At 37.8% G+C, this 27,195-nt stretch overlaps 3 protein-coding genes across 4 annotated transcripts in view; 1 reads left to right on the plus strand and 2 right to left on the minus strand.

The window, feature by feature from the left end:
- si:dkey-246e1.3 (uncharacterized) overlaps window positions 1–7,020 on the plus strand; it is an 87,223-nt gene extending 80,203 nt beyond the window's left edge. The window contains exons 2-4 of the mRNA XM_052590978.1: window positions 4,125–4,253; window positions 4,386–4,482; window positions 5,839–7,020. Of these exons, the coding sequence (XP_052446938.1) occupies window positions 4,169–4,253; window positions 4,386–4,482; window positions 5,839–6,151 (495 nt within the window). The 5' untranslated portion in view covers window positions 4,125–4,168 and the 3' untranslated portion in view covers window positions 6,152–7,020. The remainder of the gene's footprint in view (window positions 1–4,124; window positions 4,254–4,385; window positions 4,483–5,838) is intronic.
- Window positions 6,261–15,756, minus strand: xpnpep1 (X-prolyl aminopeptidase (aminopeptidase P) 1, soluble). 2 transcript variants are annotated; one of them, XM_052590973.1, is made up of 20 exons: window positions 15,630–15,756; window positions 13,993–14,114; window positions 12,981–13,044; window positions 12,168–12,272; window positions 11,829–11,921; window positions 11,551–11,694; window positions 11,328–11,423; window positions 10,817–10,898; window positions 10,519–10,729; window positions 9,439–9,528; window positions 9,312–9,362; window positions 9,140–9,198; window positions 8,846–8,923; window positions 8,694–8,765; window positions 8,520–8,580; window positions 8,303–8,372; window positions 8,051–8,224; window positions 7,854–7,930; window positions 7,491–7,589; window positions 6,261–6,563 (listed from the first exon to the last, which is right to left on the minus strand). In XM_052590973.1, the coding sequence occupies exons 2-20, from the start codon at window positions 14,107–14,109 to the stop codon at window positions 6,444–6,446; spliced, it is 1,863 nt and encodes a 620-aa protein (XP_052446933.1). In that variant the 5' UTR covers window positions 14,110–14,114; window positions 15,630–15,756; the 3' UTR covers window positions 6,261–6,443. The 2 variants fall into 2 exon arrangements, with proteins under 2 accessions (XP_052446933.1, XP_052446932.1); XM_052590972.1 differs by lacking the exon at window positions 15,630–15,756 and adding an exon at window positions 14,451–14,583.
- Window positions 15,757–16,238: 482 nt separating this feature from the next.
- cusr (Copper-only SOD repeat protein) lies at window positions 16,239–25,601 on the minus strand. The gene is made up of 10 exons (XM_052589323.1): window positions 25,359–25,601; window positions 22,206–24,270; window positions 21,691–21,790; window positions 20,362–20,439; window positions 20,171–20,269; window positions 19,962–20,094; window positions 19,760–19,874; window positions 19,102–19,226; window positions 16,950–17,033; window positions 16,239–16,860 (listed from the first exon to the last, which is right to left on the minus strand). The coding sequence occupies exons 1-10, from the start codon at window positions 25,396–25,398 to the stop codon at window positions 16,769–16,771; spliced, it is 2,931 nt and encodes a 976-aa protein (XP_052445283.1). The 5' UTR covers window positions 25,399–25,601; the 3' UTR covers window positions 16,239–16,768.
- Between the last annotated feature and the right edge of the window lie 1,594 nt (window positions 25,602–27,195).

The following is a 27,195-nucleotide window of genomic DNA, read 5'->3' on the forward strand; positions in this document are numbered from 1 at the left end:
GATAAAAGGGAGTTCTGCAGCAACAAAGAGAGCAAAAGTCATTCAATTTTAACAAGAAAGCAACACAATTATATTTAATTTAATGTGAATGAGCCGCCACATAATTGATGTGATGTCATGCTACAAAAGGTTAGAGTTATTTAGGTTCCAAGTGAAGTGTAATTAGGCTTGCCACAGCACATTTGTAAATGATTCGCAGCACGATGTGTTTCTCCTGCTCTGTGTCATGTAAGCTGTTGTTAACCTGGGGTTTGACATCTTTGTCTGAATAGTGGACTGCTTCCATTCACTGTCTCTGACTCTGACTCTGAATCAATCAACTCTCCTCCGCTTCCCACACTGTGCTCACGGGTCACTTCACAAACTGGAAGCAGTCCTGCGAGCAGAAATAGAAACAGAGCGGTCCAGTCCAACACACATCTCATGCTGAGCGTCTGGATAAAGTGTTACACACAAACACCCTCCGTTAACTAGCTACATGCATTACTGCAGAAATACATTCATATTTGTAGGGAATGATTAAGCTTTATTTATGGACAACTTTTCAGCCGTGTTTTTGTCTCACATTTCACTGAATGTTGTTGGTATTGTTATTTTATTGGTGTTTAAATAATAATCAATATCATTTATGAAAAACAAAAAGCAAGAAAAAAAGTTTTTTTAAATTTTAATGGTTGTTTTTTCTTTGGGTACTTTCGCCAATTTATAATGTATAAGAATAGATGTAACAAATGTAACAAAATCATAATTTAAATAATGTTTTGTAAAGAAATGCAAAATCATACACCAAATTCTAGCTGGTTGTTGTTGTTGTAAATTAACAATAATAATAAAAAAAATAATTAAATACATTTTATTCATTTAATTATTCATGGAAATAAATCAGAAATAGAAAAGTATATAAAACTATTAATCTTAGAAAATTACATTATATAAATATTAGATTAAAAAAAATACGCTAATCAATAATTACCAATGTTGCCTTTAATGTTTAAGCTGAAGCACTACAGTAAAATTACTAAGTGGAAATAAATAAAAACTCAAACTCAAATAAAACAAATCAAACAAAGAAAAACTAGTAATATTGTAAAACAACAACAACAACAACAATTTAACATGGAACAATGATAAAATGTTTAGAGTTCATGTTTGATTATGTAAAATATAATAATTAGCATTTAATCAAAACAGTAGCAGAAGAAAACAAAACCATCTTTGTGAAGAACAGAAATATGATTTACATTTTTGCCGGATGAAGTCAGACTCTGAGACTAAGAACCTGGTGTATTTCTATTTCACTGCTGGTTCTGAAGCAATATTTCTCAGATGAATGAACATGTTCTGATGCTGTAGATAAGACTGGATTGCATAACACTTATGAAAGACAATATCACTATTCACGGTTTTCTTCAGAAAACTGCTGCAGATTATTAGAACATTATCATATGGGTTTTGACACTTCAGCATTTTAAATTTGACTAAATATTTGCTTCCATGATTTTATGTCGTATCAAAGTTTCATGCCTGACTATAGCATGTCTACTGTATATGTTGGTCACTATTAGTCTGTTTAATGGGCCATGCTCCATGTAAAACTACACTGATATACTATCTACAACATGCACATAAATGATTCCCATTTCGGATTTCTGGAATATTGAACCCAACAATTTTTGGTGTGTAAAGTGCTATTGGGCTTAGTTATATTTAGCATGATAGGCTACTGAACGTTTTTAATGTTTACATTTTGGCGGGCAAAAATTCAGTCGTTTCAGTATGAATTTGCAATATCAGAAGGTAGCTTCGACTTTTCGGCTTTCTTGAGTTGATAAAATTCAGACTTCTTTTTCTCAGCCTTCTCAGAATTTTGAGATATGAGCTCAGAATTCTTCTTTTTTCTCTCGAATTCTTTTATTCCTTTAGCCTATCTTTCGTTTCTGCCACAAAATAATAATAATAAAAAAGTCTTTTTTACTTTTATGTCACAATTCTGTCTTTTTTTCCCCTCACAATTGCAAGTTTATATCTCACTCTCTCTCTCTCATAATTGCGAATTTATTCCATTTCTCCAAACAATTTTAGCCAGTGAAAATCCGCTAATGTAGCAGCGAATATAGCCTACGACTTTAAGAAGTGACAGTAGCTATTCCCTTAAAAAATAAACAACGAATGAGAAATGAAATCAGCACATAATTCAAACAGAATCTTACACTATCAATATTCCACTACGGTACTTGGCTTATCATTTTTGAAATGAAAAATTGTTAAAACATTAGGCAGATGGCTGGGAACGACCCAAAGGTGGCCTATTTGTGTGGCAGCCACTGGCGAATGGTGAGAACCATATTTCTGTGTTATTATAACTGGCATTTGTCATAAATCAGCATTGAAGCCTCTCGTTGACCCATGTCTGAGTCCAGTATAGCCGAGATTTACCCAGCAGGCAGTTCAGCAAACACACAGGAGGGCAGTGAGATGTCAGGGGTCCCATGATTACTTCTGTGCTGGGCACACGGTCCTGGACCACATCTATTGACTCTGGCACAACATGAAGAGGAACGCGTTTACACCAATAATTAAACCCAGCACTCGTTTACAGCCCAAGCTCAGTCTGGAGACCAAACAAGATGGAAATTTGTTCCACATGTTGGTATCAGCGTTGCATGATTGTACCTTTCAGCATAGGACTTATAAGAGAAGAAAATACTTGATTTCCATTTGCCATAAAATTACGACACACACACACACAACAGCCAAACAAATCAAATTTCCTTCAGAAAAAAAAGGAGGCCTTTGTTTACAAAGATAATTATTGTTGAGTGAAAGCCATAAATCTGCTGCAGCTCACAGGTCAAAGATTCATCATGAGTCATTATAAAACGTTTCAGAGCGGTTTATATGTGTAGTATTTTGAAATATGAGTCGTTTTATGATATTTACGTGTAACTTTAGCACGTCCAGCTCGTGCTTGATACGGAGCGGATATCTATGCGGTAAGTCCGGTGTTTATTTGCTACCTAATGCGATACAGATATTTTTAATGACTCCGTTGTTGATTTAATGTGTCAAACCGAGCACTTGTTAAACATAATAAGCTCTAATTGAGTTCAGCATCACATCGTCAGTCTCTGAAAGGATTCAAATCAATAGTTGGACGGTGCTCAGAAGGTTACTGCTGCGTTTCTTATTCATTCACAGAGAAAAAGTAGTAGGCGACACAAAAAAGTATAGTATATCATGTTATATTGCTCTGACGTTAATAATAATAATAATAATAATAATAATAATAATATGAAATGCGTCTGTGCGTCATAAGTATGATTTGAGCGTCAACACTGACATCTACCGGTTGGTTTGAGAACTACATGAGCAACAATTCAGTCACGAGTCATTCAATAAATTTATCTAATATACTGTGTCTGTGTGTACATATGTATTTGGTGTACAAATATGCCGCTATTGTCGTTTATAGGAAGTGAATATTACAGACATGTATGAAGACATTAAAACATTTACGACGAGTTTGCATTAGTCCGTCTGTGTTGTTAATAACTTCACAATGTTTGTGTAGATTTGTGTACGAGGAATGTTCTTTAGGAAACGCGAAACCGAAATCAGTTTACTTTAAAAGTAGAAAGACCAGTGGGATTGTCTAAAAATAGAAACCAGCTATTCCAGAAACTAACTTTGAAGGCAAATCGAGAATAGGCCGCATTCTGTAAACAATGTGGGAAACGTGTGAGCAGCATGGGAATATTTCCCAGCATTCTCATGTCCAGAGCCAGGGTCCATTGTGTAATCTTGTTTTTGAAGTCCCAGATGAAATGAGGCATGACTGCTGATGAATGTAGGCTTTGTGTTTATCTGTCCAGACTGTAGAAGGCCCTGCCTAACAGAGATGCAGCATACGTGTTATGAAATTTCCCTTTTGTATTCCAGAAACACTTTTAACAAGTTTCCAAATGAATCCTGTTCTCTGGTTTCTTTGGATTAGGCACAAAAAACTTACTGTTTTTGTCATTTAGGGAGCCACTGGGGAGATGAGGTAGTGGTGTTTCTGTGGAAACAAATCAACACAGTCACATGGCTTCATACTAATGAATATTCTCACTGGCTCTTTCCAGACCAGGCAGTTTGTTGGTCACTTTTGGCCTATGCCATCGCCAGCATGAGCCTAACGGGAATCGATCTGTCTCTTAACGGGACGGCCTTATTAAAACCAAATGACACAGGAGCACAAGCTGCTCTCTATGGTGAGTAAACGGTGTTTTAACTCATGAATGTGATCCACTAGCATTTGGCAATCACGGCATGTTTTCTTGAACAGTATATTTGAAACCAAGATAATATGCTTACGTTATCTATTTTTCACTTTCCTCACACAGAAGTCAGGGTGTTCAACATCACCCTTTCGTCGATAGCTCTGTGTGTCCTGACAGTGACAGGAATCATCAGCTGTATCTCGTACAGAAGACACAGAAGGTGAGTGAACAGACGTACAGTGTGACAGAAAAAGGGCTGGACACTTAAGCCACAGTCAGATAATGTTTTGCTTAAATGTCCCTCTGTCAAAAGAATAATTAAAAACCTTGAATAATTTGGCAATGATACAGCGCAAACACTTTATTTTTGGCAAAATATTTCACATAAAGTTTCAATAAAGTTTCATAAAGGTTTCATTGTAAAACTATAGATATATTGTTCGGGGAAGGGTTGTGGGTTCTAGTCTCGGGCCAGCAGGAATTGTGGGTGGGGGGAGTGCACGAACAGCTCTCTCTCCACCTTCAATACCACGACTTAGGTGTCCTTGAGCAAGGCATCGAACCCCCAACTGCTCCCCGGGCGCCGCAGCATAAATGGCTGCCCACTGCTCCGGGTGTGTGTGTGTGTGTGTGTGTGTGTTCACTGCTCTGTGTGTGTGCATTTCGGATGGGTTAAATGCAGAGCACAAATTCTGCGTATGGGTCACCCGTATTGGCTGAATGTCACTTCACACTTCAACTTCAAAATTAAAACAAAAATTACTTTTGAAAGAAAGAAATATGGGTGGGAAGATGGGAAGAAAAATTATATTTCAGTGATTTTAAGTTCTCTCAAAAAAGAAATTTTTGCATTCACTTCCAAAAGCAGCGAAATAGTTTTGCAAGTGAATTCAAAAGCATTGAAATATATATTTTGTCATTGCTTTTGAGTTTTTTTTTGTAAAAGCATTCAAATCTAGTTTTTCCTCCTACCTAATATTATTTACAATGACACAAGTTTTGCAAATCAATGCAAAGTTTCTCAGGGGACACAAAATCACTGAAATATAATTTGTTTCAATGCTGTGTTTGAAACATAAAAGTTGTGCGAAAACAAGAAGGTTTTCATGGAAACACTACTTTTTCAAGATAATGCAAAGTTGGTAATGCAAAAGTTGTTGGAGCAAACGCGAAGATTTTCAGGCAAACACACTACTTTTGCAAGAGAATGCACATTTTGAAACGCAAAAGTTGTGCAAGCAAATGCATAGATTTTGCTAAGAGTTACAGGGAAACGAATACTTTTGCGAGCAAATGCAAAGTTTCTTGAAGTAATGCAACACTTTTGCAAGAGAACTCAAAGCTACACAGAGAAACACAATACTTTTTGCAAGATAACGGAAACTTTCCCAGGGAAAAAGGCACAACTTCTGTAAGCGAACACAAACTTTATCAGGCAAACGTAAACATTTTGAGTGTAGTTTTGTGATTGAAGGCAAAAGCATTGAAATGTTATTTTTCTTTTTTGGTCAAAACCATATTATTGGATCCTAAGTGGTGTCTAATAGCTGCAATGGTACGTGTCTTTGTGTAACAGGAAGTGTAAACGGGCGCGTGTCTATGAGAGCGCCGTGGCCAGCGAGGTTCCTGAAGAACCAGTGGGTGTTATGTGTGTGAGGAAGACCCTTAGTTTCCGTAACCCACTCGCCCTGTTCAGAAGACAGGAGGGGCCAAAGGACAACTCACGCATCCAGTACATCTACACCAACCCTCTGCCTGTGGGCCACGAGGAGGACAGGGTCCCCCCTCACACCGTGTCCATACACACTCCACTCACGCTGCAGGACTACGCCAACACCCCCAACAACGGCATCATCCTGGCTCCGCCCATCTTTTACATGCAGCTGTAGAAATTCAGTGTTTGAAGAACAGTTTGCACATTGTCATGTCATCCCAAACCCGTATCATGCGCTTTCTTACTTAGACCACAAAAAGAGACGTGTTGAGAAATGCTGCCCATCTTTTTCCAACAGTTTAATTGTCATAAAACAGCTGTTTAAAGCGTGCTTTACAAAAGTAGCAGAATGTGAATTACATCCACCAGAAAAGCAGATAGAGATCGAGACTGAGAGAGAACGACAGGAAAGAAAAATCACTGGCGATCGTTACGATGATGACCAATAAAGTCAGTCAACAATATCTTTACACAATCGGCTGAGTTTCTCGGATCAGCCAATCCAGAGCCTCCTTCCTGCCTTGCCTCTCGAGCTCCGCCCCAATCGTCTCTCGGCATTTCTTGTGGTAGTCATTCACCCAATCACGCTGCAGGAAGACAAGCATGTATTAGTAGAGCAATCCATGCTATAATGAAAGCCATTTCACAGACGTTTAATGGAGAGGTTTCACTTCAAGTTTTTAAGTAAACTCTCAAGTACATGTATCCGAATGCAATTTGATGTAAATTACCTAATGTTAAAGTAATGATGTAAATACTGTTAAACATGTTTTGATTTTTTTTTGTGCTAGCTAGTTTTTGGCCATAAGGTGGCAACACTAACCTTGGCCTGTGGTTCCACATTCAAAAACAAAAACAAAATCTATAAAGGCGGGAAAAAACGCCTATGCAACTGGAGTATTGCTTTGAAAGGTTGTGCGCTCTGCTACACGTGTATGCTAGCATCCGTTTCAATAAGTTTACTTTGAGGGGTAGATAGCTTAAATCATTTTTAGATAACTTATTAGATTTCTTAACAAAAAATAAACACTTTGTAACAAGCAATGTTGTTGTGATTTTCTTTTCCAGTTACAAACAGCCTACAAGCAGCCCTAATTACTAAAAACAAAGCACACTGTTAGCATGCTAACTAGGGGGGTTTATAAAACACAATTTTTTAATTAAAAACCTAAAAAGTATACGTTTTAACCATTGATTTACACAACGGCAGTGGTTTGGGAGCCTGAAAATTCAAATTGTTGAAAAGGATTTACAAAGAGGAAGTTTCTGAAAGAAATATCATCTTAATGTAAAATACAAATAATGTGATTTTGTAAAACCTGTGATTTTTCTCTATATATAGGTATCTATTATTGTTTCTCTATAAAGTGACATCAACTACTGGCCTGGCACAAATAATACAGTGTTTTATGTAGCTTTCATTTTTAGCACATTGTTGTCACGTAAACATATTTTTATACCTAACCAAACCAAATTATATATTTATATGAGAACATCTAAGGGCCTGCTTTTACCTCTTTCTGTGTGAGCAGGTCTGTGTTCATCATCTTCAGCTGGATGGGGACCAAAGTGAGGGGTTCAAACGTCAGACTACCACGGTTTCTGTAGTTATACTGAACGAAAGGAAAGGAAAAGCTGAAATATCATACTTTAGGTCTCTCAAAAGTACATGAAATAGTTTTTTAGTTTGTGCTACGTCTTCGACTCAATACTGACACCCATTGGTGTGGATGAAGCAACACACACGCACCAACAAAACGGGGACAAAAATGAACCCAGTGCATCTTTGAAATAAACTGCATTAGAAAATTAAAGTAGGCTATTTTTTCTACGTATAAATATGAAGAGATTAATCTGTGGTTTGATGCAGTCTTTACCTTAGTTTTGGCGGGAATAACCAGGACAACATTTTCTATCCGAATGCCAAAAGATCCATCTTCATAGTATCCGGGCTCTTGAAACAAACAAAAGACTCACATTAACCTCAGAAGTAATTTACAATGTATGAGGTAACGATATCATTTAAATAAGAAGAGAAAATAGTAATGATTAAAGCACGTATGCGTTTCCGTACCATCGCTGACAATCATTCCAGCCTCCAGAGGTTCGTCTGCAAACGTTTTGTAGCTGATGCCACATGGACCTTCGTGCACATTAAGGAAACAGCCGACCCCGTGGCCGGTGCCATGAAGATAGTCCAACCCAGAGTCCCAGAGAGCAGCACGAGCAAAAGAGTCCAACAGGTGACCTGAACCCAACAGCACAGCCCTCTGAGACAAAACATCTCTCTCTAAAACTCTTCAAGTGTCTGATTATAATCCCTTACCTTTGGTTCCATTGGGAAAAACGGCAGCACTGACCGCGATGTGTCCCTTCAGGACATACGTGAAGCACTCCTGTGGAGATCAGAGGTGGAAGCACACAACTGTTAGCATCAGAATAGCGTTTTCAGACTGTAAAGTAGGAACAGAGTTTGATCTCGAAGTAAAATAATAAGAAAAAAGTAGTGGAAATGGCTAATCCAAAGGTTGTTGGAGATTTACCTTCTCATAATCCGTGGGTGTGCCGAAGTGCACTGTACGGGTCACATCTGTAGTTCCATCTCTGGAAACCAAAGATACAACAAAAATAAATAATAAATCCAATTTCATAGTAGATATTATTTGTATTTATTTTGTATTCATTTATGATTAAAAAAGCGGTGTCCGTGTGCTTACAAGTACTGAGCTCCGGAGTCAATAAGATAAATCTCATTTAGAGAAAGAGTCCTGTTGGTTTCTGGGAGAGGCCTGAAAGACAAGAACAAAAAGGATTCTTCAAAATAAAACAAAAATTCAATATGAAATACTAGATTATTAGAAGAGCTCACATGTAATGTATTATGGCCCCATTTGGTCCCACACTAGAGATGGTTGGAAAACTCAGCCCGACAAAGTCTTTCTGTTGACTAGATAGGAAGAAAAGGAGATATTCTCAATTGAAAGTAGATGATTTTGCTGCCTCGGTGTCTGCAGTTCCACATATCACCACAAGAGGCTCCACAATCTCACAGAAGTCAAAAACAGCAGCAAGGTATTTGTAGAAATATATACACATTTCATTTATGTGGATGAATTCATCATTTGATTCTGGTTACAGGTCAAATGCAGCATGTCTGACTCACCTTCGCAGTTCTTCAGCTTTATCTGCCACTGATATCTCTGTGACCGTACCTTTGGGAATCTGTTCAAAGGACAAACACAAGCTCATATTCATAAATAAAATAAATAAATTGCAGGCACGTTAAGAAAAACTCCTAAATATATTTCCAGTGAATATTTTGTACACAAGCATACCTCTTTCTCCAGCCAAGCAAAAAGTTCACACAGCGCCACTGCGTCTTTGATCTGTGATAAACATATCGTGATCCATAAAGCAAAAGCGTTGAAGATTTCTGAATTAGCAGTAGTTATGTGGACTTACGTGTGCCATCTTCATGCCTTGGATCTCTGTGGGGTTCTTGACGGCTTTAGCCAGACATAAGGGTGTGTACGGGATTGCAGATCTGTGGGACTGAACGCTTACCGTTGTTTAATCAATAATATTGAATCATATTACACCACTTTAGATGGAAAGAGTCAAATATCAAGACTTACTGAAGCAATAGTTCACCTCAAAATTAATATTTGGTGAAAATGTGCTTTTCCACAGGTCATCCAAGATGTAGAGGAGTTGGAGAAAATGTGGAGAAATGTAGCATTAGATCACTTGCTCATTAAAATGATCCTCTTTAGTGAATGGGTGCCGTCAGAATCAGAGTCCAAACAGCTGATAAAAACATCGACAACTAATCCACATCACTCCAGTCCATTGGTTAACATCTTGTGAAAAGTAGCAAATTTCTTAGAAACAAATTAATCAAGACGTTTGTACATCAAACTAAAATATGAATCCTCTCTATAATATTGTTTTAATCCAGTAAAAAAGTTGTCTTGTCTGAATCAGGAGAGAAATATGCACAGATTAAACAAGTGAAAACAGCATGAAACTGTTCAGAAAGAATATTTTGCGGGGTTTTGATGCGAGAGGACAACAAGGGATGGCCTTTTTCACTGGAAGAAGCGTTATCATTCATTATTAACTCGTATAATTGCCTAAGAAGGTTCAAAGTTAACATTAATAATGGATTTGTTTCTTACAAATATGCAGCTTTCACAAGACATTAATTGATGGACTGGACTGGTGTGGATTGAGATTTTTTAATCAGCTGCTTGGACTCTCATTCTGACGGCACCCATTAACTGCAGAGGACACATCAGTTAGCAAGTGTAATGCTACATTATCCTAAATCTGCTCCGATGAACAAACAAACTCATCTACATCTTGGAGTACATTTCCAGCATAATTTTCATTTGTGTGTGAACTATTCCTTTAAGGTTTAGGACACAAGGTGCATTGCCTTTTAACTTAAATAAAAGGACACATTTCTGAACAGAATATTCTGCAAGAAATATCAGTAAAAACTTACACAGTCTCCACAAGCACAAACGTATCTTGACTGACCTTGGGTATGACTTGTGTAAGAGCGCAGCTGGCCTTGTCACAAATCCACATCTTCTCTTTGGGTGCCAGCGCCGCACAGACCGCCTGCAGCTCCGTGTACACAGACTCGTACGGGAAACACTGTATGGTCAGTTCGGGTTTGCTCGGACTGTCCAGTTCCAAATGCTCCCGGACCGCAGGGTCCAACAGACGCTTGCTGTCCACAAACAACCTAAAACAAGATATGGACCGGAGGACAACTGTGAGTGTCACACTTCATTTGAAATCTAGAACATTTTCTAGAGGAATGCACTTTTACTTTATGTTGCTCATGCCGATGACCGCATAGGCGAAAAACACGGGGTTGTACTCGATGTCTGACCCACGCAGGTTAAAAAGCCCTGTAGAGAGAAAGTGAGGTTTTACTTTTATATTTTCAGTATTAACTCATAAATCTTCTATCACGCATTAAAAATGCCAAAGAATGTGAATAACACATTGGTGCACATACACAAACTTACAGATATATACTAGCATTTAAATTATAAATATTATTACAATTTAAAATAAATACTTATTTAAATATATTTTAAAGTGTAATTGTATTTCAGTAACGGTAAAGTCACATTTTCAGCATCATTACTAAATCTTCCTCCTAAATATGGCAAAACGAGCTTGTCCCTCGTGCAATCATGTCCATAATTATCAACATCTGACACAAGAGCTCTTTAATAAGAAAGTGGAGAGGGAACAAGTGCTAAGTCGTGATCTGAGCACTTAACACACACACACACACACACACACAAAGCGTGCTGTGAGGCGATACGTACATGCGATCTCATCTAGAGCTGTTACCACGAACCAGGAGATCTTCCTTTCAGACATTTTTCCTCTCAGAGCTGTAACTTTATCTTGCCAGGTGAGACCTTTGTGGAGAAAAAGCAACCGCAGCATTTTATCTTATTTTATTGTGGCACGATCCTGTGGATGCTTCATGACTGACCTGTAGGATCATATTTGTATACTGTAAATCATCCAGTGAGATGTGCTGACCGGTGTGTTTGAGGCCCAGGGCGATGAGTTTGGTGCTGGGCCGAGCGGGACGGTCCTGCCAGATGACGTCGATGAGATTGTCCTGCACCGCAACCAGAGAGTGTCCCGCGCTGCTCAAAGCCTTCGCCATGTTCTTCCACTGGTCTGAAAAACACACACCACAGGCACATGATGCATCTGGGTGATGTCTGTATATCTGCATGACATTTTAAATGAATTAAAATAATTGCAATAATGCAAAACTACATTCATTATGTTTTTGTTGTTGAATTCCTCACCGGCAGCAATGATCCAAGGATCGACTCCCACTTTGGAGTTTTCTGGAAGAACGCTGAGGAGCCAGTCCTCCTGAGATGGGGTTTCCTTCAGTCCTGACAAAACAAAAGGTCATAATTATTTTCGGATTGCTCTTTCGAACACTGTTGTATATTTTACACTAATCAATGTAAAGCTCAAAACTCAAATCTAGGAATATATTCTAATTATAATTTTTGCAATGACTTATGAAAAGCAGCACTTTGGCCGACATGCTTTCGCGATTATGTAACAGCAATCCGATAACAAAAGAAATGAGCTTGCAACTGCACGTCATAAAACTATGCTAACAGTCGCTGTACCCATTTTCATCAGAGTCCAGTTATTGTCCATCTGTTGGCTGGCCTGCAGGAAGTACCGCCCATCTGTCCATAAAGCAGCGTGTTGTTCTGTCACAATAGCAGTACCTGGAGCAAGCATGTTTATTAATTACAGCGCATACATTTATAAATCACAGATTCATTGTTTAAAAGGCTTAATGTTTATAAATTACAGGGTGCATATTTACAAACCACAGGCTGTAAGGCTGTATATTTTTGAAGTTACAAATGTCTATACATCACAGGCTGTTGATTGCTTATAAAACAAAAGCTGAATGTTGAATATTTATGGATCGCAGGATATACGTTTACAAATCACAGGTTGCATGTTTACAAATCACTGGCTGTATATTTTTAAATAACATATTGAAGATTTACAAAGCACAGTTTGCACATTTATAAATTCACATGCTTCATATTTAAAAATCAAGGGTTTGAGAAAGCAGAATCTCTCAAAAACATAAGCTATGAACCTCAAACCCCAGTTTTACTCCTCCCTTCTTTGAGTAAATGATATTGGGGTGAGGTGAACTGTACTTTCTTGTAGTGACACTGTCAAGAACGGTCAAGTTTTAGTTTTTTTGGGGGGATTATACTGTATGTTTATGATCTAGTTCTACTTCTGTGTGTAATCTCTCTTGTTATGAATGCCATTGTTTCTATGTATGTGTTCACCTATGAAACTGTATTTCTATAGTTGATAAATCTCCATTGTGATTGAGTAAAAGAGGTATTAAATTATACTGCTGTCATATCACAGTTATATAAAAGTGAATACTTTGGAGTTACACACACCTGCAGAGCCGTTGAATCCGCAGATGAATTCACGTCTGCAGTCACAGGGCGCAATGTATTCACTCTGCAGAATGGATGGATGGATGCAGTGGGGAAAAAAAAGAGAGATATGAAGGGAAAAAGTGAGATCAGCTCTGTCAGCAATCAGTCCTAATTACTGCTAATTTAACCAGCAAGCACAATGAAGGAAACCACTCGGCAGGAGGTCACACTCACTCACACACACACACACACACACACACATGTAATCAGAGGTGATTTCATAATCACAGAGCCAGATAGGATGTGGTGTGAGAAGCCCATCACTCACGTCTCACACAATAGAAATGAAAAGACACGACAAACACACACACAATTTCCCTGCAGCAGCTGAAGTCAATGATGTCATTTGGTTCTAGAGTGCGGAATGTTTAGAAGATGGAATGTTTATTCATCACAAGCTGTATATTTTTAAATCACAGGCTCAATGTTTATAAGCTGGAATGTTTATAAATCACAGTCAGTATTATTATTATTTTTACATAGTCTGTACGTTTATAAACCAGGTTGAATATTTATACATGACATGCTGCGTTTATAAATCAAAGGTTCAATGTCTTGAAATCACAGGTTATATAAATCACACTCTTCATGTTTATAAGGATAAATGTTTAGAAATCACATGAAGTGATTCTTACAAATCACAGCCTGTACATTTATAAATAACAGGTTGAATGGGTTAGAGTTTAAATGTTTAAATCACATGCTATATGTTTGTAAATCATGGTCTGTATATTTATATGCATCACAGGCTATTAAGTAAATCTCAGGCACTATGAAATGTTTATAAACGTACAAAACAGTATTTATACAAATTACAGTCCATGCATTTATAAATCACAGACTATATGTTGGTAAATCACAGGTTGTATTGTAAAAAGGCTGAATATGTATCAATCACAATCAAGATGAGTCTGCATGTTTCTGAATGAGTGGAGCCCAGCTCAAAGGTTTCAGTGTGCTGATATATCACCTGATGTGCATCTCCTGATGGGACGATGTAGGCTTGGATGGGCTCTGTGATGTACTTGCTGTTCTTCATGACCTGGCGGAGCTGCCTGAGCAACTCCACTGTGATCTTCGGAGACATAGCGTCTGTTGAGAGAAAAAAGAAAGTTAGAATTGTTGTAATATTTCAATCAATATCTAATTCTGAGGAATATGACTTTTCACTTTCAGACCTATGTTGACCAAGACCTGAAAAAAAACACTATTCTGTAAATTTGTTCAAAACATTGTAAAAATGCATCCTTGATATTAGATTATCATGAATTAAATCCGCTGCTAGTGAAATCAGATCAATGATTTCACAGTTAACAAGTTACCAAACCACTCAGACATCTACATGTTTCTGACTGTGCAAGTGTGTGCATAAGTGCAAAAAAACAAAAACAAAAACAAAAACCTTACATAAAGAACATAAAGAATTACCTGCAGGCATTTTCCCTCTGTGAACTAGAGAGCTTACTGGTAACGTGGAGCTCAAAGTTGGAAAGATATGAAATTGTTAACCTGTACCTTGCACAGACGGTCTCTTGAGTGGCATAAAGCGACCATCCCATAGTTAAAGATTTACTGTCTACTTCTTCTTGTTCTGTTATCATGCAACCATTTACCACAAGACAACCACAAAACCTTCTCTTTTTAAGAGACCATTTTCTGTCAGCGTTATCAAAGAATGAGGGAATCAAATCAGTGAATGATTTAATGTGTAAATAGATATTCCGATTCAAGTTTACACTATTCCTATGAGAGACTATATTAACAATAATCGCAGTAATGTTTTGGGAAAGCATGGTTCCTATATTGATTATAATTATTTATTTATTTATTTTAGATATTTAAAATATCTCTTATTAAAATGTAGTTTTATTTGTATTTATGTATACATATTGTAAAGAGATTAAAATAGATAGATAGATAGATAGATAGATAGATAGATAGATAGATAGATAGATAGATAGATAGATAGATAGATAGATAGATAGATAAACACTGTGGCCTGAGCTTATTCATTCACAAAATAAAAGCTACAAAGCTCAAAAGCTACAGCACAGACAGGCCAGTGTTGCATCATCCAATCACGTCCCTGGAATTATCATATCGACTGCTGATTGGATAGAAGCGCTTTACAGTTCAACAATATAAACAATCTATATTTAAACGGTCAGTTTTTAAGCATTAATTTAAACGGGAGATGTGCACTGTACGAGGACATAACAACGTATCAGTAAACTAAAGTTAAATCCAAAGAAATTTTCGTTAAAATGTATTTTTATCATGTTTTGTCTGTTGTAGGTGTGGCAGTATCCCATTCCGTTCATCCAAATTCATACTTTAAAAAACATAATAGATATTAATCTGCAAACATACTTGTGTTTTTATTTATGTTTCACTCACTATGTATTAAATACTTGCTATTCTTATCAAAGGAGAGAGCTCGTGTGATCTGCGCCGACGCTTATTCATTCATCAAAACACACGCATGTTATTATGCAAGCAACAATAACAATAACACTCGTGCTGGCCTCACGAACCACAATCCACGACTGTCTTCTGAGCGTGGAGCACACACACTGAACGACAGACATCAAACAGGCGACCAGTTACCTGACAGAAGCGAGACTTGAGATGTAAACAATCGGTAAAACTTGGCTGTTCCGTGTGTTATTGTGCGAAGGAAGCTGCCATTACAGTGACGCTGACGAGTGCGCCCACGTGACAGACTGCCTCCTCCAGTCACATGGCGCGTGCGGAGACGCGCCCACTTTTAGTCAAAGACGGCAGTCTACTAGACAGCTGTTTTTGATTAATATTTTGAATTAGATTTTATTTCAATTTTGTTTTGTATTTTAGTTATTTTTATTACGTGTATGTGTGTGTGTGTTAATAATTAGTTATTAATATCGCCTATTAATAACTACTGAACAAGGTATGTGGGTTGAGTTAAGAAGTTTCATATGAGACTGCGTTTGTAGTAACAATTTAGCTTATAATAAAAAAATAACTAATTTGATTTTCATATATTTTAAAATTAATAGCCTACGTTATAACATTTTTTTTTAGAATCATTACTCCGGTGTTCAGTCAGTGTCACGTGATTCCTGCTTGTTTTGGTTGCTTATTATCTATGCTGATATTCGTGCTGCTTTTCATGATTCTTTGATATGAAGTTAATTTGAAACATGTATTTTTAAACAGTGTAAAAATCTTTACATCTTTGCTGAATAATTCACTTTATTTTAACACATATAGCCTCAAACATTTATATGAGTGGCATTCTGGGTAAATCACCTGCCAGACACCCATGAAAAACACACAAACAGAGTAAGACGTAAGACTTCATTTCACAGGCACACATAACACATTATAGAGTCGTGTTGCATGAAAACAAGGGTTGTGTTGTATTCACACTGAATGCATCAATCAAAATATACAGAGAATAGAAATAAATCAGGGAAGCAGTATAATACAGTATTAACTTAGGCTTTTGAGCAATTTACAATGAATACATGTCCATGAATCCCATTCAGAACAGAGCAGTAAGATCCAGAAGATTGTGAAACATGATCATATCCTTTTCTTTTAAGGGCGTAGGTTTGAAACCTGATGAAATGAGAAATGTTCTTTAAGGTTTGGGTTGCAATATTGATCATTTGCCACATTCTTGGTTTTGGTGTTGAACATGTCCTGGTTTATTATAGTAACAAAGTGAAGGCAGTGTTGTGATATATCAGACAAAGCTCCATCTAGTGCCTCAGTAACCCGAGCAGACAGACTGCAGCAAGCATTATGGACAGTAACATCCTGCAGGGGACCAGCATCAGTCCAGTGTTTCCAACTGAGGGACAAAGAAATTCCAGGTGATAAAGTGTAAAACATTTGTTAATAATATAAATAAATGTGGTTAAACACAGAATTCAGGCTTACTTGGAGTGCATGCCTTTGATTCTTCAAAAACACCCATCTTTTCACTCAACTTAACTGTTTTCAGCTTCTCTAGATTCACCTCACCTGGAAAACAAGTTGTTATAATAACATCTATTCAACTTTTGGTCATTTCAAAACTTGGTTAACTTGGTTTTACTTTGAGGAAGATAAATGAACAAACCCCTTGGTAAAAAACTTCAGAATAAAGACATATATTAAAATTATTAAGTTCAATATTAAGTTATTAGCTTAAAAGTGTGTGTGTGTGTGGGGGGGGGGGGGGGGGGGCAGTCTTTAAAGATATGTAAAGATATGTATTACAATTAATTTATTGATAAAGTGCAATTAAATAATCCCTTTTTTTTTTTGCATTTTGCTTTACACTAGTCAAAAAAAAAACATAAAAAAACCCCAAAAAGGCTGGAAAGCCAACTCACCCGCCCCCCAACTCAAAACTCACAAAAAAAAAAACTAATCTAGCTGTAGGTGTACAACTTCAAAGTGATTTTTATAGAACACTCCATCATAACTAAATAAATAATAAAAGAAAAATAAATAACTCATTAAATACAATGTTTCTGTTGTTTCCTTGGTTGTCCTGTGGTATAGAACTCGGTCATATACCACTCTCCTGTTTCACAGGGTCTCTATGCTCCAAACGCGCATCAGATTACGGTGCAATTTTTCCTTTTTTGTGTCTTTTGAAAGGAGGGGATTGTTCATTGTTTTGACAGACAAAGCATACGAAGTAAGTTCAGGAGAGGAGAGCAACAATCAAACATCCTGCAAAATATATAAAAGACACACTCAAACCCTCAAAAGATTTTACATAAGAGTGGCTCATTTCTGCCTGCTCTTGTACTGGGATATATGTATAATATTAATATTAGCTTTAGCTATATGTTAATAATACTACAGTATATAATATGGATATTGTCAGGGTTTTAAGCGGGGCATGCACTGCGCCAACACTCAAGTCCTACTCTCACTGTACAAATAAACTGCATGTGTTGTAAAGCCAAAGCTCAGGATTTATGTGCTTAAGTGCTCACACTATACATGATTCTGTAGTACTTTGAGTTGGTTTGTCTCTGTCATTCATGGTTTGAGTTATCCTGTTAGTTTGCACTGTTTCTAAATCAATTTCCTTTGTCTGTATTTATCAGTTACCTTGGTTCCTCACTGGTTCATTTAGTCACACCTGTCTTGTTTTACCTCTCATTAGTTTGTGTATATCTAGCCGTCAGTGTTTGCTAGAGTTTGTGCATTATTGTCACTGGTAATGTGGTAGTTCTGTTCGTGGTTTCAAAGATTGCTGCGTAACCTGTAAGTTCTTTCTTGATTTTGGTTTAGTTACAAATACAAACTGTTACACCATTTTATCCCTGCTGCAACCCATATGTCACAGAACAACGGACCAATAAAATGGATCTATCAGCAGTGAAATTTCTCCTCCTCTCACAAGGGCAACAATTCCTCAAGAGACCCATTCAGGCTCTTCTAGATTTGCACAACCTTGTCCACTATAACAACGATAACCTGTGTGTTTTTCCGGACAGGACTCAGCACGAAGACAAGACTGGACTCCATTATCCTCAACCCCCTAAACCTCACTCCCATCCGGGTCCCATCCGATTAAAAATGGTGTAAATTAAAGTGGGAGAAGTTTCTATGTTTGGAAGCTGGATCATTTGCATGATCAGAGTGGGCAGGCTGATTTGTGCCCTTTTATACTGTGATTATTATATCAAACATACAATGCATGTTATGAGGAGCTGGATAGTGGACTATTTAATATTTCTTTTCTGATTTTGGTTTAGTTGCAAAAACATAAATAAAAAATTGCTGCACCTAGACTAGATCCGGTCTATATATATATATATATATATATATATATATATATATATATATATATATATATATATATATATATATATATATATATATATATATATATATATATATCACACATTATTTTTACATTTCACAGCTATTTTTAATTGTTAGTCAGTGCGTACATGTGTCAGATGAGCATCTCACTGTTTTTTAAAGTATCTCACGATATGGGCCTCAGGTTTTTAAAATGTTTCGTGAAGATGAAAGCAATTGCTTAAAAAGTTAAACGTTCAAATTCTGTGCTCTTTTGTGTTACCTGACACCAGGTAATTGACCTGCTGGCATTTCCCACCAGACACTTGTGAAGGAGATTCAGGTAAGATAGAAACTCTGGATATGTGGAGGTTCAACACATCTGCCACTCTCTTACGGAAATCATACCTGTAAACAACAGTAAGTGTGTCACAAACAAAAACGTTTTGCTTATGCAAAAATGTAGTTTATATATAAAATGTAATAAGTAACGACCTGCGATAATTCTGTTATGCTTTAAAGGATTAAAAAACACATTTCACAGCATGTACTAGAAACCATTACAGTAAGGTGAAACATTGTGTGTTATCTGAAACCAGGAGTCATCTGAATTATAACAGTCATTTACAATCAATTTTTTTTCCTTTGTTTTTGTTGTTGTTGTTGTCTTTATGAAATTCAACCAACAAGGGTTTAAACATAAAACGTTCAGGTATCTTTCTAAAGACGTTGATACAAACAATAATTCAAGTTATGAACCATCAAGACACTGGCAATGGCATAATATGTATAAAATTGGAAATTTAATTGTTATTTATTATAGTAAAAGCATGCAGTTTTCACCTTAAGGATATTTTTAAAGGTCTTTTTTGATACAGTTAATATTTCTGAATATTTAAACCAGTTAAAAGCATAAACATTTATGGAGCTGAAGAGTATACCTGCTGAAGGAGGCTATTTTGGGGAAGATCTGCGTGGCAGAGGGAGATTCTGGGAGAATATCTGCACACACGCTTGTGGTGTTGTTGAGTTTGAGAACTAATGACCTCTGGACAACTGCAGGTAAAACATTGAGACCATGTCTATGTATAAGATCAATTCCAATATCATATCACAAGTGTTACAGTTATTCATCTCTGCTACCTGTGAAGTCTCCGGCCAGTTGCAACAGAATGTCACTGTACAGTTGTCTCCTGGTGAGACTTATGGGTCCATGTCTTCCCATCAAATCTCCAACCATGCAGGACAGAGACCTGACCTGAGAACAGCTGTTCATCTGAGAGAGAATGATTCGGTCTTAAATATTTTGCATAATATTTTAGCAATTTGATGAGAAAATAGGCCTCACTCACATTTGTCATGTTGAATGGATTAAATATTTCATCTTCACCAGGACATGTGCCATCGGATCCCACTGGCTCATATGAGATGTACCAGGAAGCTTCTGTAAGCTGGAAACCAATAACAGATTTCCTCTTATTCAATGGAATTTAATTGTGATAGCTTACATGACTAATAAAAAAGCTGATAAAATATTACTTACATTTGGTAATTTTGGTGCCCGCACATCCACCTCCATTATAACGTCACCATAGCTGCCATCTGGAAAGGTTTGCTGGGACTAATAACATGTAGAGTTTATCATTAAGCATTCATTTATTACATTTGAGTCATTCCGTGTCAAATCAACCAAATTTCAAAAACTTCCCTAGCTCAAATTTTGGATTTTGCATTTTTACGCCTATGTAATTTGGCTCTGAAAACAACCAAAATGGAAGCATATTGAAAACGGTAGTATCTCTGGAGCTAAACAATACAGGGCTTTGAAAATGAAGATGGCAAATGGAAAGTTTGTTAAGGCGCAATGTTTAAAAGGGCATTAAAAATATTTAATAGTTATAGACATGCAAACTTTGGAGGAAAAACTAGCAAAGTGCTCCTTCCACCATTGGCGCATATCAACAGATACAACAGATTTTCACAGACCTACCAATCTCTGTGTAAAGAAATAAAACAAATATGCTGCCATCTTTCTGAAGTCATTTTTACAGCACTGTAATTTGGCTCTTTTGTCATTTTAAAATGGCCATTTTGACCTGCCTCTACAAAACAGTGGATTACTCAGTAATCAATCATCTATGGAATTTAATATTTTGGCTTTCATCATTATACATGTTTAACTTTCTTCAGAAAAATATGAAAAAAATCCCAAATTAAAGGCAATGACCTCTGGTTGAGTTGACACGTAATGACCCATTTAATATTTGTTTATATACATAATAGAAATATAATATGAAAACATTATAAAGTACTGTATAAGCAATATTTCAGGACTGGGTGGAGGCAAAGATAAAAAAATAAAAATAAATAATTAAAGACATGCTTTGGGCAAGATGTAATAAATATACAATTACTACTCATTGCTGTAAATCATGTGTATCGTTCTTCTGCATCCAACACCAAGACCACAAGACAGCTGCTGGTTTGCTGTGTGGCATGTGACAGATCCATCTGCCTGCATACCGTCCCAGCAGGACAAGAGCTGTACCCCTCCACAACCACAGCCTCACCCAGTTACCCATCTCCTCTCTCCACCCCATCCTCCCCTATCCAGCATTATTAGCAGTGTCATCTTTTTGTGGCAGATTTAAAGTGACGGTAGATTTAAACCACTTTAGTGTGGGAGAGCGTAGAGATGAGGGAGATACTTATTTTTCACAATTCCCTCTAATTTAGCTACCATAGGAACAGTGAAAACAATTCAAGCAATTTAGCAACATGGCCTTGGCAACCAACCAGCAAAACCACAGAAGTTATGAACAGGCAAGCAACACCTATAAAAATCAGCTTAAATGATCTAATTTCCTCTTACCATCATCACTGTCCCAGTTACAGCACTACTAAAATTGGCCTCAGCCTTCACCCAGTTTCCATCTGGGGAGTCTTCTGCTGAGACATCTGCACACCGCATCCTGTAAATAGTGGAAGAAACCATTTTAAGTTGATAATGTTCAAGTAAGCTTATACTTTTTCATCCCTCATTCCTGGGTGAGTCAAAGAAATCTGATGCAATACTTGCACAGATAATCAATAAATGATGTGTGTAGAGGAATGAGCTGTGTGAATCTCCCCACACATGGTTTTCATGACAGTTTTGTATTTAGGTATTTCAGATATCTGACAACTTAAAAAATGTATCTAGTTGTCAGTCAAATGTGTCTAGAGCAGCAGATTACCAAAGAGGAACTGAGACAAAATGCAGAACTGGGAATCAATTATATCATAACCTGCACCTGCAGTTGTTTTCCTGTCTCACCTGTTTATGGTTGTGTTTCTAACAGAAGAGAAGCAAACTAATATCTTATATTTATTTCTTAAGGAACTAACCTTGAGGTGTTGGTGTAATGTATGACCAGAGACCGGCCAATTATGCTGTTTGGTCCTGAAAGTGGCATATTTCCATCCATGTACTGATTCTGAAAGTTATTCTGACCGGCCAGGTCCCCAAACTTCCCACTGATGTCACCGATCTCATACTGGTCAACCGTGCCATTCCCCGGAGCTGGAGACGAGGATGTGTTCACAGAAAACGGGTTGAAGTGTCCCATGATGTTGGTGTCAGAGCAAGGTTCCTGTTTGCTTTTGATTGGAAGAACATGGATGTGGTAGCCACCGGCTCTCGTATTAAGCCCGGTAAAGGAGATATTTAGGATTGTTGGTCCTTGAGGAGACACTTGGAAGAATCGGACTTGACCTTCAGAGGTTCCAGATCCATACCAAGAATCAGAACGAGCGGAGGGAAAACGGTACAATGTGAGGTTTGCACAAGCGATCCGTTGAGTTGTTTGGTTTGGACCATGTATCACCACAGAACGTCCAATCATTCCAGACACCCAAGAAGTGGTGTCAGTAAAAAAGTTCTTGGTGACCACTGTTCCTATCTGAGACTGTAGGTCCACAGTTTTGTGCTTGCCAGAGATGTCCCCAACTTCACAAGCAAAAGGACTGTCGGGAGCACAGTTTACAGCGTATGCACTCACTGTGATGTCCATGTTGTACGGGTTCCAGTGATCTCCAGTGGACAGACAACACCCCTTGTCATTATCCATCTCTGTGCTGATGGGATAATTGTGGACATGCCAGTTGTGATTCACCGTAGAAGGTGCAGAAAGTTGTCCGTAGGATAGGTCCATGAATACGGAGACATCAGAATATGGGTCACTACTGAGTTGGGCGAATAGGACCGTCCCCACAACCACACCACGAAAGTCAGCCTTGGCGACAGTCACTTCGCCTGGGTAGCCGATACTTGCACAGGCAAATCTGGTTGAGTTGGGCATGTGTATCACGACAGAGCGACCCACAATGCTATTCCGCCCAAATAGGGGTAGGTTCCAGTCCGTGAAAGTGGCTTGAAAATTATTTGCATTCTCCAGAGACCCATGTCTGGCGCTCAGATCTCCGACCTCAAAGAGGTCATGAGTGGAGCCTCTCGCTGGTGGATATGCTGGTGCCTGAGTATTCAAATTAAAGGGGTTCCAGTGACCCCCAAGGTTGTTGTTACTGCAGCTGCTATCTGACGGAGATCTCATTTGGGGAAGAGGAAACTGATGAACGTGGTACGGCCCAACTCTTCTGTCCAGGTTTGTCAGGTTAACAGTGATGGTAGTGAGATCAAACGGAGACGGTTGACGGAAGGAGAAGGAGCCTTTTATCCCTTGCATGCTCACAACAGCACTAACCACCTTTATTGCGACACTTCGGATCTCCGCACACATGTAGCTTGAGGACAAGTCGAGAACAGCGAAGCGGGCAATAGAACTGAGATTTGATATTTCCAATCGAGATTTAACAGGTTCTAGAGGTGATCCCACGTTCAAAACACCCAGCTTTGTGAGACTCTTGGGATCCAGACTACCAAGAAGCGCACTGCAGCTGTTGACAGAGCTCGGTGGGACTAAAATCGTGACGTTTGAAAAAGTCCGGTTCTGATTGACGTTTCTTAGATCTGAGAGAACCCTTGCTCCTGCTTCTCCCATCACTTGCCGGATGTAGACATTTCCAGTCACGGGACTGAAAAACCGTGCCCGCCATGTTCTTACCTGGGACTCCGAAGTAAGTCCGGCACAAACCCTTGTACCATTACATGTGTTCACCAGCACAGAGAGGGCTTCCAGACTAATGTGCTGTTCAAACAGCTTGGACACGTTCACAGCAGCCTGAGGCTGATCCACAGTAAACGTGAACACACTGTCTCCTACGTGTAACTTTAGACAAGGTGAAGCAAAATGGCCATACATAACTAGGAATGTAGTGAGGGAGATATTGTATCGACATGTGCCAGTTCCTGTGAGATTAACGGTGGCCTTGGAATCTGAGGAGTCGAAGAGGATCGAACCAGTGACTCCCATCATATTGAAGTCAGCCCGATACCGAACACAAGACGCAGAACCTGAATAGAGTCAATGGAATAAACAAAATGCCATAGGAATTAGTATAAACATTTAATTCTCCTCAGGAAGTCTACAATCTATTTCAAGCATTTAAATCATAGCAGATCACATGCAGATATATCAGTTCAGATGCTGTGTTCTGTATCATTGAAATATTCATCGTATAATCTAAGAAGTGGAGTGTGTCATGTTTCCAGTGTAAGATTATACATTATTACTCATGTCAGCAGCTCATCTGTTATGTCTACACTTGTCAGACACCAATAATGCTGATTAAAGGACATAACTATCAGCTTTAGAAGCGCTCAGATGACGGCTAGTTTCAGGTGTCGGTGTGGCACCTGCAAACATGACATTTGATTCTCATGAGATTCTCTACAAAGAACATTGATGGTTGTCCCGTTGAATTCAGGGAATTGTGAGGTTTAAGGCATGAATAAATAATGTCACAGCTGAGCTGAGTCACACTGAGTAACAGTGCCAGAATCAGTTAACTTTATTCAAAACTCATGGAAGCATGATTCATGGAAGCCATGGAAGTATGATTTTTACTTTCCTCAAGTAACAAGTACGAAGGTTAAATTTACCTTTAACTCATGCAGCTTAACTATGGATACACTTTAAATAAGTTGACTTAAAATTAGCAATATCTGAATGCTTTTACATGCAGTAAAAACTTAGCTTAGTACATTTTCTCACATACATCGACTTAGAAGTTTGTTTACAGTGCCTGGTATTCATTAAGCATTATGTTATTCCTTAAGTAACACCAGGTATCACATACAAACAAAAAATATCACTAGATCACTGAATAATTTAACCATTGTTAAGCAATTATAGACTGTCAAGTGCTAACATGCTAACTAATAATGTATAATCTTAAAACAGTTTCCAATAGAAGAATGTAAAATATCTTAAAGTGACACAATATGATGCAAATTCATAAACTTTTCCCTGTACTTGGCAACAGTTTTCCAGAAACTCAAACTTGATTGACCAAATGCTTTGGAAATGCAGTGTTGGGATGCAAATCACAATTTTTATGAAAAAAAAAACCATAATAATAATAATAATAAAAACAACTTACCCAACAGGATTAACAGGATCAAAGCTCTTGGCAGCAACATGTTGACAGCTGTTGCTTGTGTATGTGTGTGTGTGTGTGTTTTCAAGCAAGAGGTAGACAGTGCTACAGGCAGTGTGTGAGTGGTTTCACAAGTGAAGCCCCTCTGTGTGTGTCTGTAACCCTCTGTACTGGAGCACGTCTATACTGATATTGCTTGTCTGTGCGCATGTGTGTGTGTATGTTGTGAATTCCTAGCCGTCTCAGTCTGTGGCTGCTTTGAATGAGTCTCTGGCGTGTCTCTTCTGTGGTCTTAAGGGAGGGCAGCAGAGGGAGTGGCTTCCCAACATCCTGTGTTCACACTTTTCTCAAACCACACACCGTTTAAAACCATTGAAACAGGGTTTGGCAAGATTTTCCTAAACAATAATTTATGGAAGTGATACAGGATAATAAATACTCATTAACATTTTTGTAAACAAACATAAATTAAAGTGCATCTTGTGAAAAGCTGTAAAAAACATATCCATTATTAAGGCATTTCAACTTTAAATCATCGCTTTTGACTAAAATACGAGTCCATAATCCATAATAACGTCCTCCTTCAGTTTTTTGGGTGAAGTTTCATATTAAGGACCAAATTTAGCAATTATATTTTATTATATTATTATATGTTTATTGTTCATGTTTCTTGCTGTTGTACTGTTTCATTTCTCTTCAGTGTTGCAAAGACATAATATTTCCTTGCTAATTTTTTTTCTCCTTGCTAAATTTAGGATCAGGGTATTTTGGCCCAAGCTGTTTCAAGAAGCTCTTGAAGTTCTTCAGTTGGTGCTATTTTAGAGAATGACTGTTGTGGCCTCAGCGAGGAGATGTGACGTAGACAAGAGTTGACTCAAAGACATAATTATAGCTGGTGTATGTAGAAGAAATACTGCGTGTGTGATTTTAAACGTGATCCACAGAAGCTGTGGATCAAATCTCTACTTTTTTACTATTATTAAAATGAGAGCAGCTATTTTTTTTTCATCAGATGTCTGTTCTGTTAATTGTTTGTTAAATGACTCATCTGTCAACATAAATAAGCATATAAACACATTTAGACACAATCGTTTATATGCTTTAGAATAGTGATAGTGGTCTGTGCTTCACTTCACAATAATATACTATATTGTGCTATACTTAATAAATAAGGATAAGGTTGTTTTTTTTGTGACATTTTATGGTTGCAAATCTTTCAGCAGTTCAGAGTGCCCAAGCAATTATGGATAGCCTCTACATTATCACTTTATGTGCATACTGTAAATACAGCATGTAACTGTATTTTGTATTGTTGTGTGTAGCTGTATTTTGTTTGTTATATACATAGATGCTCGCAGGATTCCTTATTCTCCTGAGCATGACGCAAGTCCAGCTCATGTTTTAACCGGGTGTCACATGTCATTATATTAATTTAACGAGTTAACCTCCCACCCAGTCCTGATGGTTAATGGGAAACAAAGTTGGCTTGCTGTTCTCAATAGAGGCTTGAACCCAAGGCTCAGCTTGCGCTCCGAGTTTAACCCTCCATGCTGTACTACATAGAGGGAGAATAACAGAAATAGAGGAGGAGATGGGGAGGTGGAGGGATGCCTGGGACAGTGCAATGACTGCTTATTTAGGCTTGTATTGCTGATTGACAGGACTTAATGATTAGGCTCTTCCCAAACCTAGGTTTGGAACTGTATTTAATATTCTTCTCTGGAAGGGTGAGGTTGTTTATCTTGAGAATGGTTTAAGCTCTAACACATTTGCTCATATTAGGATCAGACAAGCTGTCAATAGGCCACTGTCACTAATAGAAGTTTCTCCACTCATGTAA

This window comes from Carassius gibelio, chromosome B22, assembly GCF_023724105.1.
Source record: "Carassius gibelio isolate Cgi1373 ecotype wild population from Czech Republic chromosome B22, carGib1.2-hapl.c, whole genome shotgun sequence".
NCBI lineage: Eukaryota > Metazoa > Chordata > Actinopteri > Cypriniformes > Cyprinidae > Carassius > Carassius gibelio.